The sequence below is a fragment of the Littorina saxatilis genome, linkage group LG3 (assembly GCF_037325665.1).
Source record: "Littorina saxatilis isolate snail1 linkage group LG3, US_GU_Lsax_2.0, whole genome shotgun sequence".
NCBI lineage: Eukaryota > Metazoa > Mollusca > Gastropoda > Littorinimorpha > Littorinidae > Littorina > Littorina saxatilis.
The window spans coordinates 21641230-21662856 of record NC_090247.1 but is presented as its reverse complement, the minus strand read 5'-3'; the positions used below and the strand labels follow the sequence as shown (position 1 = coordinate 21662856).

General features: G+C 40.2%; 2 protein-coding genes across 2 annotated transcripts in view; both read right to left on the bottom strand.

Moving 5' to 3' along the window:
- The window catches only part of LOC138961867 (zinc finger-containing ubiquitin peptidase 1-like), a 467703-nt gene that overhangs the window by 63570 nt on the left and 382506 nt on the right, over window positions 1-21627 (bottom strand). The gene's annotated exons all lie outside the window — the stretch shown is intronic.
- On the bottom strand, window positions 384-17414 carry LOC138961874 (1-acyl-sn-glycerol-3-phosphate acyltransferase delta-like). The gene is made up of 9 exons (XM_070333557.1): window positions 17317-17414; window positions 12579-12820; window positions 11682-11851; window positions 10356-10523; window positions 9726-9879; window positions 9094-9199; window positions 7914-7992; window positions 5430-5628; window positions 384-3446 (listed from the first exon to the last, which is right to left on the bottom strand). Exons 2-9 carry the CDS (start codon window positions 12754-12756, stop codon window positions 3301-3303), a joined length of 1200 nt encoding a protein of 399 aa, XP_070189658.1. The 5' UTR covers window positions 12757-12820; window positions 17317-17414; the 3' UTR covers window positions 384-3300.

Below are 21627 nucleotides of genomic sequence, written 5' to 3'. Positions count from 1 at the left end.
AAAAATTAATTAATGACTTTGGTCATTAAAAATCTGAAAATTGTAAAAATAAATAAAAATTTATAAAACGATCCAAATTTACGTTTATCTTATTTTCCATCATTTGCTGATTCCAAAAACATATAAATATGTTATATTCGGATTAAAAACAAGCTCTGAAAATTAAATATATTAAAATTATTATCAAAATTAAATTGTCCAAATCAATTTAAAAACACTTTCATCTTATTCCTTGTCGGTTCCTGATTCCAAAAACATATAGATATGATATGTTTGGATTAAAAACACGCTCAGAAAGTTAAAACAAAGAGAGGTACAGAAAAGCGTGCTATCCTTCTTAGCGCAACTACTACCCCGCTCTTCTTGTCAATTTCAAGTCACTGCCTTTGCCATGAGCGCTGGACTGACGATATAGCTACGAGTATACATACGGTCTTGCTAAAAAATGGCATTGCGTTCAGTTTCATTCTGTGAGTTCGACAGCTACTTGACTAAATATTGTATTTTCGCCTTACGCGACTTGTTCATAATTAAAACAGAGAACTTGACTTTTGGTAAAACTCAGCATTCCAGTGACAGTCAAGGTTAAAAAAAAAACAACCAGTCCATGTTCATCTCATTACCCCGCAATACCCCCTTCCATAGACCATTTATCCTGGACCGCCAACTAGCTCTCTCTCCGCTCTTTCTCTCTATTACGAGGTAGCGGCCTCTCGCATTTAGGAACCTACGCTTACATGGCCTTTCAGAAATCAGGGAGATGTCATATCCGGTGTCGATTGTAAACATGGACGAAGTTGCCGAGGTAAGTTCTGAAAATGCTAAAATAAACACAGCTAAAGTGCATATGAAACATGTTTTTCGATGAGTTTTGTTAAGTTTAGTTTGGAGTTTTGGAAAATCCAGTTCATTGTCACCTCCCATTGTCACAAATAACTGGAGCGTGCTTTCTTTTCACTGTCTTCGAATCGCTGGCCTTTCAAACCGGACGCGACGCGCCCCTGAAAGTCGAGAGTCGTAACCTCGAAGGGTCACGTGACGAGTTGGCGGTCCAGGCTATTTGGTCTATGACCCTTCTAAAGACCATCCCCCTTTTAACCCCCCCCCCCCTCCCCCCTTTACTCTTCTAAGACCCTACTGTTTGAGATTTGTGGTGCATGACAGCTGTACATTCACTCCTATTTTGAGACTCTCAATGAAATAGGACCTGCTTTTCTTAGATTTTTTGAGGTTTTCAAAGGCGGGTTCCACAGTACATGTTGTCAATCCTTTGTGTAATATGCTAACCTTCCAGGTAACACCACTATAATAAAACTGCAAGATGTGTTTTTTTGCGTTACCCCTGAGTGTCTACATAGACACCAACAGATGAATTCTGAAAATAACTCTTGTCGGGTGTGTATGGGCAGAGAAAGAGTGAACAGCCTTGATTTTTACTCGGACAAACATTGGAGGGGCCAATCAGTACTGGCGAGGGGTGTATTAGAAACACGTGGACAGGAGCACGTGTGACTTTATTTGTCAGAGAAAAAGCAAGGGTATTCACTCTTTTTCAACCCATACAGACCCCGACGGAACTATTCCTCAAAATCATCTATTGTCCATGTGGTTGTAATTAGCCAGACGCCCAGGTGACTAATTTAATGGCAAATGAAATGCTCAGGACTTCCCAAAAATCTTTAAACAATAGGACAACCAATTTATTTAAAAACAAAGGCATAGACATTCCCAGTTGGTTACGTTGTCTTGTAAATTCAGGGACGTTTTTTTTATCTGAAATCTGAGCCTCTCAATGTGCATATCTTGCTCTTCCAAGCATTAAAAGTCATTTGAATCACCATTGGAGTAATGGAATTAACTTAACAGATGCATTTTATTTACATGGGGTTTAGAAGGAAAACATCGGCGCAGCCATTTTGAGAACGAAAGTGACAAGCAAAGGGAGACAAATATGGCGGCGGAAAGTATGCGTCTCCATCGACCAAAGACACAAATTATGCACACTTTTGGAGCTCATTCCATCAACAAATTTCACTGGAATCATTCTTTGCATTGAATTTACAACGCTCAAGTTCAACATCACCGTGCAGTGTTGTTCCCGAGAAGTTTGAAAATATGTATATGTCCAAATGTCCTGGATACAAAAAGTGAATCCTGTCAGAAGACATCACAGATGTCAAAATATCGGACGGCTGATAGCCCATGGGTCAAAATAATGCATCGGATCAAATATTTACGTGTCACTGACCAAAAATTGAGGCCTGGGAACAACACTGCATGTGCTTTTCCAACACAGGTTAAAATAAGAAGCCTGGGACCTCAATAACCTTAAAAAAAAAACTAAAAAAACACACATTTAAATAAATAATTTTACTTGCACACCGACAAAAATACATGCGCTTTTCTGACCCAGGTTCAGTATACAGTGGCACCCCCCTTTTAAGACCCCTCAATTTAAGACTTCTCTTTTTTGAGACCTTGTTTTCTCAGACTTTCTGTTCATAACCTCTGTAAAATTACCCCCATTTTAAGACTCCCTCCTGTTTAAGACCTGATTTTCTCAGATTTATGGAGGTCTTAAAAGGGGGGTTCCACTGTATACGTACTATTTAATATTTGGCACATACTCTACCTCCGTGAATGCAAGGAGGTAGTCCATGCATTTAGACTGGTTGTACGTTCACTGGTCATGGTTTTGTTGGACTGTTTGATTACATGGCTCAGCTTAAATTCATCATTGCCATTCGTCATTTAGCAAACGCCCAGTGCTACATCCTCAGAAAACTACAGAAAATGACACAATATAATATGACAGTAGATACACTGTGAAAGAAAAAGAAACACCTTCGAAGAAAAAGATACATACACACTGCTTTTGCATCAAGTAAATCAATCAATCAGTAAAGATCACTCAATTATGGTAACTTGTTCAAATATGTGGCAAATTATCAAAAGTGGAAAAATATATGTACAGGTACCTCAGGAGAAAACTCAGGTAAGACGATTAACTAGGAATTAAGTGACAAACAAAATCAATGGTAAGTAAAAAAAAATATTTGAAAAAAACCCAAAAACCCAGCAAGTATATATCTTAAAATGTTCAAATTCACACAAGCAAGTACAAAATTGTATTCAATTATATCACACACACACACACACACACACACACACACACACACACACACACACACCTCTTCACACACAGGGGAATGTTAAAATAATAACACTGTCACATGAATCCCCTTGGAATCATTGCCAACAAGGAAGCATTATACACCATCTGCTAGTTCTCTGCGTTCATTACTTGGATTTTGCAGTTGTGGCGTCAGCACTTGCTTGGGGCTGTGCGGCTTCATATTGCTGTTCTTTGTTCTTGTTGGTCGTGCCGTACTTGGAGCCACTCTCTGTTTCTGTCACGCGGATCATCATGCGAACTCCTACTGACCCTGGAAACAAACACAAACATCAGAAACAATTTAATGGTACGGTTCATAGCAGCATGTGCAGGCCTGAAAGTGGCGAGTATTTTACCCACCATGGTGAGTAGAAACATGTAACTGGCGAGTAGAAATGTTCATATACTCGCCAAATGCGAGTAAATTTGCTGAAACAAATTGTTGGTTTGGCTAGTAAAGATTGCTCTCTGGCTAGTAAATTTTCAGAATCACTAGCCAAAGGCGAGTACACCATTTGTTGGATTTTCAGGGCTGATGTGAGACATAAAAGCTCTGATTGCAATGTTTCTATGGTAACCAGGCAATTCTGAATCAAAGAAAATGTGACCGTTCTGACATAAATCTATGCTTCATACACTGTCAACACCACAAAGAAAGTAACCAAGTCTGAACTTAACCCCCAAAAATCTAGTATTCTCAGCGCTGAAACACACCCAATAAAACATTCCACAATTGACGAACTCTTGAAAATAGCTGTTTGTTTTGTATGTGTTGTATAAGAGTTGCTTTACCTTGTTTTTTCTTGCATTTCCATAGAAATACTGAGGCAAGCTACACATGCCATTGTAGGCTTGCCTCAGTGTTTCTATCAGGCAATCCCTTCAAGGAAGAACGAGTTTTAAGGAAATAAATAACGCTAGGGGTCGAGAGCGCCACGTAGCTCCCCTGGTGGGGTCCAGGGCAAAGCCCCTTGTGGGGGGGATCTGGTGGCAACGACCTACAAGCTGAAGCTAAAGCATTTCGGCCTTGTACATACGAATTTAACCCCCTCTGGTGAAAGATAAATTATGCATGTAAAGAAAAAAATCTTTTTTTTATTTGGGTGTTTTTTTGCTTTCGCGGAAATTGCAGAGATTTGGATTGTCTGTTCTACGGAAACCAATCAATCAATATGAGGCTTATATCGCGCGTATTCTGTGGGTACAGTTCTAAGCGCAGGGATTTATTTTTTATTTTTTATTATTTTTGGCTCACGTAAGTGTAGCCTATGCGATCGTAACTTTGTCTGTCTGTGCGTGCGTTTGTGCGTGCGTGTGTGCGTGTGTGTGTATGTCTGTGGTAGAAACTTTAACATTTCCGAGTCTATGTGTGAGTGGTTATCCAAGACTATGGATAAAGCTCGCATAAGATTACGTCACGGTCAAAAGTGTTTGACGTCAATTAATGCATCATGACTGCATGCCTCCCTGTAGTCTTTCTCTCTCGCGTGGTGTGTGTGGTCTCGGTCATTGTTATTTTGAGCGGGCCGAGACTATTTGGCAGTCGTGTCCCTGTAAGTAGGCTACATGCAGACACAGACAGATCTAGATCTAGTGTCTCGCTTTCTTGCACAGTGGTCACCTAAGCTTACTGTGTGTGTGCGTGTGTGTGTGTGACGGAGTGATTGAGTTTGTGTTACTGTTTGTCCATTTCTTACGTAAGCCTTGAAGGCTTCGCCTCTTGTTATTTTATGCAATTTATATCGCGCACATATTCAAGGCGCAGGGATTTAGTTATGCCGTGTGAGATGGAATTTTTTTTATACAATACATCACGCATTCACATCGGCCAGCAGATCGCAGCCATTTCGGCGCATATCCTACTTTTCACGGCCTATTATTCCAAGTCACACGGGTATTTTGGTGGACATTTTTATCTATGCCTATACAATTTTTCCAGGAAAGACCCTTTTGTCAATCGTGGGATCTTTAACGTGCACACCCCAATGTAGTGTACACGAAGGGACCTCGGTTTTTCGTCTCATCCGAAAGACTAGCACTTGAACCCACCACCTAGGTTAAGAAAGGGGGGAAAAAATTGCTAACGCCCTGACCCAGGGTCGAACTCGCAACCTCTCGCTTCCGAGCGCAAGTGCGTTACCACCCGGCCACCCAGTCCTTGGAAACAAGGGAAAGCAACTCTTCCACAACACATACAAATCTGAAAGAGTTATTTCTAAACATCGTCTATTCCAAAAGTGACAAAAGCACTGACCAATGGCGACGCAGGCGAGGAAGATGAGCTGTGTCTGCAGTGTCCCTGCGATGAAGATAGAGGCGATGTAGTAGAAGAGGGGGACACAGGTAAGCACCGCCCAGAAAAACCATAGCAGCAGGTCGTGGAAACGCCACGGGACGATCTTACCCTCCCCGGGAAACTTGCCCGTCTTCAAGAACTCGTCGTACAGGTCATCCTGACATGAGAATAAAAATATTTATTTATGAATCCTATAAGGTGAGTCGTATAACTATAAGCATTTGTTTCTTTTTTGTGTATTCAATAGTTTAGATCATCCTGAAATGAGAATGAAAATCTTCATGTAAGCACATGTACAGAACAATATACGCCTAAAATCAAGTGTAACTTACTGTAAGCACATGTATTCAGACGTACCCATACCTTGATAACAAAGGCCATGTGTTACCTTTGTTTCCACAATACTAACATCGGTACCTGTACATTTAACGCTGTCAAGACTGCACACAATTCTCTCAAAGAGTGGCATACGCTATTTACAACAATACTTAAACTTGTAAATGTTTCCTTTTCCCTTTCAGCACTTTGTCATCCTATCACTGGGAAAGTTTGGTTGCTTCCTACCTGTGGAAAGCTACCGACAGCAAGAGTTGTGCTACCTAGGTTTCATTTTTTTTTTTTTTCATATTCATTACTTTATTGTCCCATCGCTGGGAAATTCGGGTCGCTTCCTCCCAGTGGAAAGCTAGCAGCAACGGAGTCGCGCTACCCAGGTGCCTGCGTGTTTAGGTGTATTCAGCCACCTGCACTTATGGCAGAATGACCAAGGTCTTTTACGTGCCATTGTGATGACACAGGGGTGGGACATGGCTTCCGTCTCTGGGTCTGCACATAAAGTTGACCCGTGTCCGTCCCGGCCCGAATTCGAACCTGCGACCTTTCGATCACAAGTCCAGTGCTCTACCAACTGAGCTACCGGGCCCCAAAAGATACGTCCAATTGGTTTTTTTGGGGTTTTTTTTTTTGTGTCTGCATGTTAACACTTTCGCGACGGGACACTGATAAATCAGTAACCGCGCTGACACGCCCATGGACGGGACGCGCATTTTTCAGTACCAGTCATACAAGGTACAAGACTCGTGATTGCTTCCCGGTTTTTGAAGATTGCAATAAATTGAGTTGTTTCCCTTGATACACGTGGTTTTCTCTTCCGGCTTGATCAAATTAGTGCAGATTTGCGTGGTGTTTTCGAACAAAAAAAATGAATCGAAGGCGAGCCTTGTCACGGGAGGAGATTCTCCGGATGTTGGATCTTGAGGATCCTGTAGATCATGATACATCGTGTCGTTTTAGCCTCAAGAAAGCGATAATAGCAGTGATATTGAGGAAGAAACAGTCCCGTTGTTGCTAGTACGAGTCGGCAAACTACACGTGGAGGGGGTGATACTGCTAGACGAACATGTATCTCGGAATCGTGCAGGAGCTATGGGGGCGTGGCAGCACTGATAACAATGGATGGCTGGAGCCTTCAAATCCTTTTGGAATTGTTCATAGGTGTACAGTTGGAACTTTGTTGTGAAAATGTGACTTATATTCAATATGGATTACCTAGACATCATTTGGTGAGTGTTACAGTTTTTGTTTCATTTGAGTCAGGATGCTGTGAGTGAATGCGTGATTTGCTTGTTTTTTTCTTTGTACTGTCTCCTTATTTCTGTGTACAATGTTAACAATATTTCAGCTAATTCATAGGTTTTACACCTTGTTTGGTTATAACATTATTTATGATACTTTCTGTTAAAAAATAACTTTTAAAAAAAGCAGTGGAAAATAAAACACACACAAAAAAACGTTAAAAAACACAAATTATCCCCCTTTCACCCCCCTTTGCTAAAACAAATCGCGTGACAAACTTATAAATAGCACGACTGAACTGGGCATCCATTTTTGAATTAGTACACAAAATTTGGTGGTGATTGGACTTAATTCAAGCTTGCTAGACAGATTTCTTTACAGTTACTGATTTTTGGGAAGTTTCTTGGTGGCAAGCTTGGGCAGGCAGGACGTTAACGCCGTGGCAGTGCTAGTCACAATAGTGTTAAGGTGTAATCATCCACCTGTACTTCTCGCACAATAACTCAAGTGATCTGCAGATCACAAATCTAGTGCTGGACCAAATTACCATTTGGGCCCCATGCGTACATGTGCACAAACACCAAAATCATTAAAAAAAATTTTTGTCTGCAGCTAGAAATTACAATTTAAAGCCAGACATATGCTTCCGTAAGCCTTGATGTCAAACAGTGCATACCATTTGGTTCTGCGATATAACAAATATTTCATTTTCCGGCAATTACTCAAAACAATCCTCTCAAGAAATCTTCACAGTTGTAAAGGTGAATCATATTGAGTAAGGGAAGCTTTTGGTGGGTGGTTGTTATCGAGAGGTAGGGCAGGTTCCTCTGTAACTTCTGCAAGATAATCCATGAATGAAACAGTTACCTTCTGTTTGAATTCTTTTCTCAGCCATTCCTCAGTTTCCACATCTGTATCTGTTGGAACATCCTCCAGTGGTATTCTCCTGCAGAATAAATTGTTATTTTATTAACCAAAATTGAAACCAAAAACTTCAAGGAAACACAAGAAAATCAATCCAAAAAAGTTAAACTGAACAGAAGGGAAGATTTACTTGATTGGAAAAAACACAAAACTATCCAACTCTCTTTGGCTGACCACAAACTGCTACCTATGATGTAACACTTTTTTTTTTTTTTTAAACAAACACATTCTGGCTTCAATGCTGGCATGAATATGTACAGTGGCATCTTCACTTCAAGACCTCCAAAAATCTGAGAAATCAGGGTCTTATAAAGGAGGGAGTCTTAACATGGGGGAAAATGAACACATGAACATACAGTCTGAGAAATCAGGGTCTTATAAAGGAGGGAGTCTTAACATGGGGGAAAATGAACACATGAACATACAGTCTGAGAAATCAGGTCTTATAAAGGAGGGAGTCTTAACATGGGGGAAAATGAACACATGAACATACAGTCTGAGAAATCAGGGTCTTATAAAGGAGGAAGTCTTTACATGGGGGAAAATGAACACATGAACATACAGTCTGAGAAATCAGGGTCTTATAAAGGAGGGAGTCTTAACATGGGGGAAAATGAACACATGAACATACAGTCTGAGAAATCAGGGTCTTATAAAGGAGGAAGTCTTTACATGGGGGAAAATGAACACATGAACATACAGTCTGAGAAATCAGGTCCTATAAAGGGGGGAGTCTTAACATGGGGGAAAATGAACACAGGTTATGAACATAAAGTCTGAGAAATCAGGTCCTATAAAGGGGGGAGTCTTAACATGGGGGAAAATGAACACAAGTTATGAACATAAAGTCTGAGAAATCAGGTCCTATAAAGGGGGGAGTCTTAACATGGGGGAAAATGAACACAAGTTATGAACATAAAGTCTGAGAAATCAGGTCCTATAAAGCGGGGAGTCTTAACATGGGGGAAAATGAACACAGGTTATGAACATAAAGTCTGAGAAATCAGGTCCTATAAGGGATGGAGTTTGAAATTGGGGGGGGGGGGGGGGGGGGGGGGGTGGGGGGTTCCTTAAAAGTGGGGTTCCACTGTTGGACTTTTGCAGCTTGAAGAAAAGGACTTACACACAGTGGAAGTGAGCCAGCAGAGGAACACCCATGATAATGCTCATCAAGGTTGGCTCTGGGCCGTTCGTTGGGAAACCCACTGTGGCATTGTACAGAGCTGGCACTGTGGACAGTAAAAGAACAGCGATATTATCCACATCACCGGGAATAACCCGTTCAAAGTGCAGCGAAAGCACAACGCCACGCCTGACACGATTAAAGGCACGCTTGGTAATTTTTCTCGGAAGTGTGTGCTTTACACTGGGGGAGAGGGGGAAGGTGTGTGTGTTTTATACATGAAAACAAAAGCTTCTGGTATCTTTACAGATGTACATTGTATTTTGCTTGCCATCTAAACAACCATTATGCATATTTTTATTTTTGTTCACCAAAAATCACCAGTGTTGTTCCCAAAGTCAGATGACAAAAGGTCAGTAGGATCTGGATTGTAAATATGTGTAGGTACAAATGTCATGATTTCGGCCGCCTAGAAGGAAAATTAGTGGTCACATGTCAAAACTATCAGAGGGTTTGCCAGGGGTAAGACCGATGCATGAGATAAAAAAGTATGTGTCAATGAATTAAGACCGAGGCGTGGGAACAACACTGAATCATGACCAACATGATGACAAGACAGATAACCAGCTGACCTTTGCCCTTCATGCCGTGCATGGAGAGGACGAAGCCCTTGGTCCTGGGCAGCAGGGTGTGTTTGGTCAGCGGGTATCCCTTGGCTCGACATACCTCCTGGCTGGCCTTCAGCTTCTCCTCCGTGAAACGCGTGCCCTCCGGGAACAGCAGCACCTGGTACAAAGACAGATATTTATATGAACACTTATTAATCCCCCACCCCCCCCCCCCCCCCCCTTCTCACCAGAGCTCATGGCGATGTACAATAACAACTTTAGTCTGTACACAACACAAAATCTGTGACCTAAAGTGAACCATTTAACAGGGAGAGAGAGAGTGTTTGTGTGTGTGTGTGTGTGTGTGTGTGTGTGTGTGTGTGCAGTGGCACATGTGTTAAAGGAGGAAGACCTACCTTAAAAAAATGTAGGTCATCAATGACAGCCTTCCAGTCCATTGTTGTATTTAAAACAATACTTGCTGATTTATATAATGTTATCTTATTTGTCCAGAGTTCATTTTGCAATTCGCAGTAGCACATTAAAATCAAACAAAACAAAAACATGTGCGTTTTAAAACTCAACAGACACATACTGTATTGACAATACTCGTTCTCAGTCTTAATAAACAATGCCATAGCCCAAAGAACTGACCGTGATCCAATATCCCTCGGGATAGTTGACGATACGAGCCACGTCGTGCTTGATGATCTTACGATCGTGTTCCCACTGTCGCTTAAGGAAGATGCTCTCGGTGAAGTACCAGGCCCAGCCGATCAGCGGTACATAGCGCAGCATCTCTTTGCCAAAGATTTTGGTTCCCTGAGAGAATGGAAAGAAAGAACTGAACATGCCGGTCACACATTGTCATATTTCTTGTAATACAAAACAAATTCCGGGGGGGGGAGGGAGTGGAGGGGTGTTATTGTTAAGGGGGTGTTGAAAATGAATCGTTGACAGTAATGGCTGTAATATTTTTGAAACCTAGAAAACATGCAAGTAACAATCACGAGAAAAGGACAAAATACTGGACTTTTAGACGAATTCCGAAAATTCTTTCTTTCTTTATTTGGTGTTTAACGTCATTTTCAACCACGAAGGTTGTATCGCGACGGGGAAAGGGGGGAGATGCGATAGAGCCACTTGTCAATTGTTTCTTGTTCACAAAGCACTAATCAAAAATTTGCTCCAGGGGCTTGCAACGTAGTACAATATATTACCTTACTGGGAGAATGCAAGTTTCCAGTACAAAGGACTTAACAATTTTCTTACATGCTGCTTGACTATAAATCTTTACAAAAATTGACTATATTCTATACAAGAAACACTTAACAAGGGTAAAAGGAGAAACAGAATCTGTTAGTCGCCTCTTACGACATGCTGGGGAGCATCGGGTAAATTCTTTCTCGTCCCAACCAATATGGGACTCCCCCTAACCCGCGGGGGGTATTCCGAAAATAACTCTGTCCGGTTTTGCTGGGTTGTGGAAGAGTTGCTTTCCCTTCTTTTTCCGTAGAAACACTGAGGCAAGCCACATCAAACATTGCACACTGGAAACTTGGGAAAGCAATTTGTTCACAACCTATTAAACTTGACAGAGTGATTTCCAAACATGATCTATTAACCTAAAATATCCCCCGAACTATAAGCAGCACAGCAACCTCAACAGTATCACACAACCTATTAAACTTGACAGAGTGATTTCCAAACATAATTATTAACCTAAAATATCCCCCGCAATATAAGCAGCACGGCAACCTCAACAGTATCACACCTACCCCGAGCATGCTGAAGCATTCCAACAGTATCCGCCCGAGCGAGTCTACTTGGGGTTCAAATAACGTCAAATATCACCTTAACTACAAGCAGCACAGCAACCTAGGCAAATTTTTGTAATTTTTGTTTTGTCAATGATTAAACGTTCCAATAACGTACAATTCTTGTTTTTCGATTTAGCAACCTAAGCAGCATCACACCTACCCCCAGCATGCTGAAGCGTTCGGCGAGTATCCATGCCATGAGCCAGTCGATGTCGTATTTGTGGTTCATCATGACCATGACGTGCTCCTTGCCGACCTTCTTCATGTCCTCGTCGTCCATGTAGATCAGCACCTCCGTCCCCGACCACCACTGCGCCAGGAACGTCAACTCTACACACCAACAACAACAAATCTATCACTTACTCGATGAATGCTATTAACAACTTGGTTAATGAAGTTAATATCTCTTCTTCCCCCTCTGACAGTCTTTGTCGGTAACATTTTCGCCACCCCCGCGATCTGGCATCCATGTCGCGAGAACAACACGCGTTTGTCGTATCGGTTCGATAATGTCAATGCTATGTTTTGTATATAAATATATGCTTCAGCTTTGATTACGGAAAATGTAGTTTTTGATTTTTTTTAACATTGTAAAAACCAAATCACTGGTTACACAATTAAACAATCCAATCTCCCAATCCCCCTCTGACAGTCTTTCTACTATGTGCAGACCGAAAACTGGTAGAAAATGCATGAGGTAGTAATTTCTCCTCCAATCACAAATTTCAAAGTGATTTAAATTATACTTTTTATTATTTTACACAGTAATAATCAGTCACCTATTCACCATATGCTTTAGTCCAATAAATGTGTCATTTTCACCATGGCTTTGGTCATATAAATAAGTAAATTTCCCCATACATGCTTTGGTCATATGAATGTGTAATTTTGACCATATGCTTTGGCCATACAACTGTATAATTTTCACCATCTGCTTTGGACATACATTGTGATACAAATGTGTAATTTTCATCATACACGTTCTGGTCATACAACTGTGTATTTTTCTCCAATTGCTTTGGTCAGACAAGCATGTACATTTGCATGGCATACTTACGGCACCAATGTGCATATGCAAGGCGTACGTTGATTTTGCGGTAGAGCTGTCGGTCAAAGGGCCAGATGACACAGGACAGCGCCATGAGACCGCAGACGATGAGACCGCTAGTGACAAAGATGTAACCTAGCAACAGCTGTGGGATGATCCAGCTCTTCAGCATTCGGGCCACCGACATCTTGGTACTATAGCTGGCTCAAACTCTTGGATGAGAACGTCTAGATTTGTTTAACAGTTGTTTCCTGGAAGGAAAAGAAAATGAAATTACCATTTGAAAATGTTATAAATTGATAAAACCTTGTTGTGCTTTAGAATTAGAGACACAAAATAACACAATTTAACATTTTGAGACACAAAATGACAAAGTTTTTTTTTTTTTAAAGGTAACTCAATAACAATGTATGATAAGGCATCTAGTTTGATCCCAATAGTCACTCCTCTACTCAATCAACAAATGTGTACCGGTACTTGGCAGCCTTGAATTTTTCTGATCAAAGTGTGGAGAAAAGCGACTACAGGAATATTTGTCTTTTCTCCATATATATGCAATTTTCTTCTTAAAGTTCATAGAGTGAAGAAGAAGAGAAGGCGTAGAGAGCAGAATATATTATCTAAGTTAGTATTGAAACGGTGTGGAATTAAGATTCACACTCTAAAATCATATTTGTTCTTTCCCTTAGTAAATGGTTTGGAAATAGGTATGATCCAGTCCTTTCTCTTTGTTCTCTCAGGTAGAATTTAATTGGCTTTGACACGATGGCACCTGGCACCGACCTAACCGGATTCAAGCCATGGAGGTCAGAGAGGCCAGTCTGTGAACCTTTTTTCCCCCCTCTCCCAATGTAACCTTTCTGTATTGACTTTATAACCCCTAGGTCACTTCTCCTGTCACTATAACCCCTTACACTTTGTTTGTGCACAAGGGCAGTCAGCAAGGGCATTGTTTTGCTACATCCACCTCTCACCTCCCTCCTCCCTAACCCCCTTTTCCTGTTTGACCTGATTCTTTACTTCTATGTTGCTGTGCTTTTGTTAATAATACTTGTTACACACAGACGAACACACATACATAGACACACACACACACTCTCTCTCTCTCTCTTCTTTTCTGTAGCTTTTCTATTATTCTTTCTTTTACCCATGTATTCAATATAAATATGTATTCTATTTTTATTTGTTTAGTAGAATAAGGATTTTATGTTTATCATCTACATATGAGAAGCCTGTTGAATATACACTGTGTTTGATTGTGGTTAACTTGTAACTGCATACGTTTTTGGTGTGACATGACTATTTTGCGAGGTAATAGTCAGAGGTTTTGCACTTTGTTCGCAGTGTTGATCACATATGAGTCATAGAATTTCCATTTTATTGATGTATATCTTTATAGCGTTTTTGATGTAGTTTTCTTAGTGCAGGAGTTTTTGTGTATTTTTGAGGGATTTTAACTGTAGCTTCTATGGTGGCTGACAGCAGCCTCGAAACTCTCCCCCCTCCCTCCCCATTTTGTTCTGTGGTCCCACAGCGACGTTTTCATTGGTTCCTTAGCTGTGACGTCAGGGACAGTCATGGAAGGTATATAAGCTGTTAGTTTCTGAGGTTCGGGGGAGTCTTGGCAACCAACCTGGCTTAAGTGTCTAAATGGTATACCGGACTTCCCACTTAGAGTTACAGCATTGCTTCTGTGCCAGTGGAAAAGGTTGTGGGAGGGTCCCAACCTTAGTACCGAACGGTTGTGGGAGGGCCCCAACCTAGTATTGAAGTATTTGTTGTCAACTCTAAGTTGTCCTCCGGGGTCTGAGCAACCAACCTGACTTTGTGTCTAAATGGTATACCGGACTCCGCCCTGTGGACTGAACTAACAGGGTTTAAAAACAAACGTTCCGCAGTCCCAGGTTACCACACGGCGAGTAAAGTGGCGTCGCTTTACTCTTTTACTTTATTTTTCTTCAGGCCCCGAACCCCTGCCCAAATTTTCAGCCATTTTAGGACTTAGAATATTTTTTCAGTAGTAGCGTATTTTGCTAAGGGTACCTACGGGTCATGCCCAATTTTTCAGCCATTTTAGGGCATAGAATATTTTTGTAAGGAGTAGGAAAATTACATGAATAGCAGGGATGTTGCTACAAATTCATACCTATAGGACAAATGTCCTGAGTTCTTCAGCATTAATAGGACATTTGACCGCTTTCAGAAAGTGTAATAGGACATTATGAATTTGCGCCAAACAGCTTATAACACATTCCATGGAATTGTTCCAAAGTCATGCGCCCACACACACACGCCCACGCGCGCGCTGTAGAACACACACATAATATCAACACAGTGTGCGTATAATGTTGTATTTGTTTAGTTTCAAAGAAACCACAAAAAAGAAACCAACATGAACAACTTCAGAGCTCTTACTTTGATTACAAACTGCATGATTTGGATAAAAGTTGAAAAACAAAATGATCGGTTTGATCTAATGCTGATCTTTCGCAGGCTTTAGGGGTTTTTTCAGCGGCATAATTCAGTGCTTCGTCTCGTATCGAAAACAAAAGCAGATGACAAATTTAGTCAGTTAGAGTTGTCTCCCGTACTCCTGTAGCATGCACTGATCTAAAAATAATCCACTATTTTTAGATCAGTGCGCTGCACCGAGACGGTTATACCCAAACGGCGCAAACGGTTCGGGAATTCCCGACAAAAGAAAAGATCCGCACGCGGCACTGGCAACTTAAGTGTCAGCTGAACACGAGAGCGTTCGGTCTTTTAGAAGAGATGTGTCTTGAAATGAAAATTAACGAATATCGCGCTGTCCGAAGGAATGGAGTACATATCGGACAATGACCACGCTCAGGCTAAAACGATAGGACATCTGACCGACATGCGGCAATGTGAATCGGACATTTGGGGATTTTCATCGTTATATGTCCGATGTCCGACGCCTAACGACATCCCTGGAATAGAGTGAACCAATGTACAGATATACTTTCTGAAAAGAACCTACGCCTTGTATTGATCGAGTTGTTTTCATGATTTGTTTTGATTCAATACAATTTTGAACTTCACCAGCCTCTTCTTGAGTTTATATTCTGTGTGTCTATTTGTCCTGTCGTGTGATTGCCACCCTGACAAATGACCTTCAACCACGTATAACATCTAAGACACAGACACAGACAGTTAGAGTTAATGTGAAGCTCGTCTTACTTTCGGGGTACAAATTGGTGTCAGAAATGTGAAGCTAAGACCGCTCGGCTTAACAAAAGTGATAGTACACTCCACAAACTGACAATGTACACATGTATGTATGGGAGAAACAGTTCTGCTCAACTTTCTGTTTACCTGTGTAGATGATTAGTAAGGCCTTAGTGGTTGGCTGACATCACAGTAATGCTCGACCTTTGAGTTGACAAAACACGTACTGCGCGACACTTAGTGTGATGAATGCGTCTTCAACCGAACTCCGATATCTTGAGTGGTGTTCAGAAAAAAGAGAGAGAGAGAGAGAGAGAGAGAGAGAGAGAGAGAGAGAGAGAGAGAGAGAGAGAGAGAGAGAGAGAGAGAGAGAGAGAGAAAAATTCTTTATTTAACGAGGGTAATAGAGTAAGCAGTGATCTGCTTTTTTACATCTGGCCCTCGCCCTAAAGAGGGACTAGTCTAAAATTGCTAAAGAATAAGCAAATAAAGAAAACTACTGCTACATGATTATAATAAAATGAAAGTAAGAACATATCATTAATTTACATGTATACAATACATTGCTTAAATGAAAAATGTAAGTTCATTTGACATGAGTTAAGAATTATAGAGTAGATTGCACTGACGCAACAAAGCTGTAAATGCCATGCCCATTGACATATATATATAAAAATAATAATACATTGTTAAAAAGCATCGGTTGTTAGTTTTAACAACCATTCTAGCGACAACAGATGTTTATTTAGACTTCATGAGATAAGACATATATATCTGGTCTTAAAAACGTTTGTGCTGCTAGTTTGCAGTAGGATTGACGGAAGAGTGTTCCAGAGACTGCTACCTGAATAGACTAAACTAGATTTGAATAGGTCAATCCTAGGCAGAGGCATGTTGTTCAGTCTCATCAATTGGCGTGAAGTTTTTAACGTGAATTTGGAAAATATGGTTTGAGGTACACATCCATGAATAATTTTATGCATAAGGGTACCTTTATTATAAGTTACTTAGCCTTGCCTTCAGAGGAAGAATGCCAAAGTTCATGTAGTCTTAACTCAGATAGGGTTGTTTTCTTTAATAAGACTACTTTAAGCGCTCGTTTATGTAATCTAATTCGTGGTTTGAATGAATTTTCACTTGCCAAGTCCCACAAGGTATACGCATTATCAATAACAGACTGAATATGAGCATTAAAAAATAATTTCCTGGCTTCCAAATTCAGAAAGTGCTTGATTCTAGATGATAGAGGGGAGGGGGGGGGGGAGAGAGAGAGAGAGAGAGAGAGAGAGAGAGAGAGATAGAGAGAGAGAGAATGAGAGAGAGAGGGGGGGAGAGACAGAGAGAGGCGAGGAGAGAGAGAGAGAGGGGGGGGGGGGGAGAGAGAGAGGGGGGTTACACGCTTGTTCGGTTGTCAGGAGAACACGTCAGCGTTGGGTTCGTAGAACTAGAATGCCCGTTCAACCATCCGATAAAATATCGTCAAGTTTAGCTCTCAACTTCTACTTCAGGATGTCACAACTTCTCGTAAAGTTAGAGCATAACTCAATGTGTCACTTACCTAAAGTAGACAGTGCACAGGTCACAGGACTCTGCAGGTGTCGGGCATGGACACAACTTCAACCTTTGACTCGTACTTTCCTTCTTTCGGTGTTCCCATTTGGACTCGTATACGCGTTTGGGCAAAACTGAGAATCGTTCGGAATACTACGTACCAATTTTGGAATTTTTCCAAGATGGAATACCATCTCTGACACGTAGTCGTATTGTGTTGCCAATTTTGAGTTAATTTTTGTGAACCATTCTAAAATAAAGCATTGAGTTATTTTTTTCATGATCATTATTTTATTCGACTTAATTTGTGAAAAGTTACTGCTCAACACTGATGCACCTTTACAGAAGGCACAATATATATCAGCACCAAAATGTTGTTCTCATCATTGTCAGTAAAGCATACAGAGCTCTGTCTGAGAGCTTGTGTTCGTGTGTGTGCGCGAACATTTCTAGTAATACCTAAGAATTGAGTTACCATTTTTCTTTGCAGTTATGATGTATACAACAGAGCATGCCTGTATGTTTATGTGTACTTTTGTGTACAAAATAATTAAAGTGCGCAATTCAAATAGAAATTGTGTTATGTCAACTAAATAACATAAAATTATGCTTTTTACATTTAGTCAAGTTTTGACTAAATGTTTTAACATAGAGGGGGGAATCGAGACGAGGGTCGTGGTGTATGTGTGTGTGTGTGTGTGTGTGTGTCTATGTGTGTGTGTGTGTAGAGCGATTCAGACTAAACTACTGGACCGATCTTTATGAAATTTGACATGAGAGTTCCTGGGTATGATATCCCCGGACGTTTTTTTCATTTTTTCGATAAATACATTTGATGACGTCATATCCGGCTTTTTGTAAAAGTTGAGGCGGCACTGTCACACCCTCATTTTTCAATTAAATTGATTGAAATTTTGGCAAAGCAATCTTCGACAAAGGCCGGGGTTTGGTATTGCATTTCAGCATGGTGGCTTAAAAACTAATGAGTGAGTTTGGTCATTAAAAATCGGAAACTTGTAATTAAAATTCTTTTTTTATTAAACGATCCAAAAACAATTTCATCTTATTCTTCGTCATTTTCTGATTCCAAAAACATATACATATGTTATATTTGGATTAAAAATAAGCTCTGAAAATTAAAAATATAAAAATTATGATCAAAATTAAATTTCCGAAATCGTTTTAAAAACTATTTCATCTTATTCCTTGTCGGTTCCTGATTCCAAAAACATATAGATATGATATGTTTGGATTAAAAACACGCTCAGAAAGTTAAAACGAAGAGAGGTACAGTAAGCGTGCTATGAAGCACAGTGCAATCGCTACCGCGCCAAACAGGCTCGTCACTTTCACTGCCTTTTGCACTAGTGGCGGACTACGTTCAGTTTCATTCTGTGAGTTCCACAGCTTGACTAAATGTAGTAATTTTGCCTTACGCGACTTGTTTCTTCTTATTTTTCTTACATGCAACAATAAAGAGATATGTATGGTATATGCGTATAATGTCCTAAGACATGAAAACATTACATGCTCACTTCGTTAAAACTGCCCTGGCTTATATACCCACACACATGCCCACACACACACAGTTTATGGTTTTTATCACATTCATTTATTCAACTGTATGATCAACATGCATCACAAAGTAATACGCCCAAAGACAAAACATTTTTAACTTAAAAAATAAAGCCGCACCCAAAATAAAATTAAACAATTCTTTGTTTAATGTACTCCCTAACCATTACTAACCAACTAAAGATTCACTATGTGTGGCCCCCTCAATAAATCGATACTTTCTTCATGCAAAACACAACAAAAAAGGACATAAAATATTGACTACACGTACACCAGAACACACAAGTTACACATGAAACGCATCAAATCGGAGGTGAAATACTTGGTGCACAACAAAGTAATTGTCATGCAATAAGAGGGGACACAATCAAACACAAATCATCATACGGCTTTTTGTCTGTGAGAACATTCCCTGTTCCTTAGTCGTCTTAAAAAATGTGTCGCTCACGTACAGGTACACATACAAGATTTGTTTCAACCACATAAAAAAAACCAATTCACTGCTATTTACAAATATACACGAGTCAAGTACGAGTAACACAAACTAACAAAATAAAATTCACACTCACACAATTTCAACATTATTATTTCACACATCTTCACTGTGTTACATGAATAGCTTTTATAACAAAGTCAAGCATAGTTTTGTTTATAAAGAAATAAAATATTTAATGCCCGTTTCTTCTTAGTTTTTAGCTATTGTAAAGCTGAACAGTAAGAACTGAGGAATCTCTTCTTCCGTTATTCAGCTACCTGTTATTCAAATCATGAAACGCAGTTAAGAAGGTCCAGCTATCATAATTCATGAAACTGAGAGCCATGCATGTTTTTAAATATGCCATTTATAGTTGAAAATGCATCTGTTAATAAAGGTGTCTGTGCACACGTTCAAAATTCTCTCCAACACAGTGATTGTGCTTTCTTTTCTTTCTTTATTTGGTGTTTAACGTCGTTTTCAACCGTTCAAGGTTATATCGCGACAGGGAAAAGGGGGGGGGGGGGGGGGGGGATGGGATAGAGCCACTTGTTAATTGTTTCTTGTTCACAAAAGCACTAATCAAAAAATTGCTCCAGGGGCTTGCAACGTAGTACAATGTATGACCTTACTGGGAGAATGCAAGTTTCCAGTACAAAGGACTCCATTTATTACATACTGCTTGACTAAAATCGTTACAAACATTGACTATATTCTATACAAGAAACACTTAACAAGGGTAAAAGGAGAAACAGAATCCGTTAGTCGCCTCGTACGACATGCTGGGGAGCATCGGGTAAATTCTTCCCCCCTAACCCGCGGGGGGGGAGTGATTGTGCTAATTACAGTGGTACCTGTGACGACAGGACACCCTTGGAACCAGCCAAAAGTGTCCCTACCTTGTAGGTAACCTGTTACGACTGGAATATTTTGGTAAAGATATCAAACAAAGATAGAACAGGCGTTCTATCATTGGAGGTGTTCTCTTGTCATAGGGGCCTCACATGGTAGGTACCACTGTATTTCCTCAACGGGTATTTTTGTATAAGCACCAATACTGGCTCTCACAGACACTCAGTACCGCCATCAATCAAACACAGTTGAACACAGAGTCAGTAGGTTATGTTTGCCTTCAAAACACCGGTCAAGCTCAAATTCAGCCCAAATGTATGACTGGTTGCTGATTTCATTTCTAGTATTTTGAGATTATGATCGGTAAGATAACGGACATTTCCAGTTGGCACGATCTCTGTAACAATGGGCATCTACTGGGAAGACCATTCTACAAAAGCACACACTCACAAATATACACACTCTATCCTCTCCACACCCCCCCCCCTTTTTTTTTTCAAACACATCAAAAGAACCTCTACTAAAATCACTGAACCTTACACAAAAATTCCAAAAATATGAGAGCTGAAGTTATCATGCATAAAATAACCATTTCAACCAGAATCTGACATTACCATCAATGACAACACAAATGAGCGTAACACACTACAACCTCTTCGTCCCAAACATGATCAGTCATGCATCCATTCCTACAAGCATTATTTACTTCACAGCAATTATACAGCACTTCCACACATTCTGTTCAACCATGCAAAAGTTTCAAGTCAATTCAAGCATGAACAGTTGTATTTTAGTTACGCTGTACAATTCATTTGTCAGAGTCGTTTAAATATGCATATTACAATCACTTTCATCATGAAGAAACAGGTACACTGATCAATCAGCCCATCTTTGATCTTCCTAATCAAGTTTAAAATAAACAAAAAAGAAATTATTGGTCTAATGACAAACAACGAGGTTAATCATAAATACATGTACATTGATTGAATCACAGATGCCAACTCTCCTCTCTCCCTCCAACACATCAACTTTATACACTTGAAGGACACTAACAGCACTGCAGAAGGCAAAAGGCAGACCGACCGAGACACAGATCCAAAAGACCAAAATGCAAAAACAAATTGCAAGGCAAAAGGGGAGACAGACATACATAGAAAATATTGAAATATAACAACAAAACTCTTCCTATGGAGTACGCTCAAGACTGTTGAATAAAAAAAATGCAGAAGATTGCTATAATTAGAAAGAGAAGTGGAGCACACCATGCACTGTTAATCAAATGTGATGAGCGATTAAAGGACATTTGTAAAGATGATAGATTGTATTACAGAACAGAACCAAAGTTTGGTCGTAACAAGGTGTTCGTACATTCTAAAATTCACCACTGGTGCAGTAACATAATTGCAATGCATACAT

Coding starts and splice junctions, on each gene's coding strand:
- LOC138961874 (XM_070333557.1), bottom strand. CDS start 12,756: ATGTCGGTGGCCCGAATGCTGAAGAGCTGGATCATCCCACAGCTGTTG. Junction 9,880..10,355: donor CCGAGGGATATTGGATCACG/GTCAGTTCTTTG, acceptor TCTTTGTACCAG/GTGCTGCTGTTCCCGGAGGG. Junction 3,447..5,429: donor CCTCGCCTGCGTCGCCATTG/GTCAGTGCTTTT, acceptor GTTTGTTTCCAG/GGTCAGTAGGAGTTCGCATG.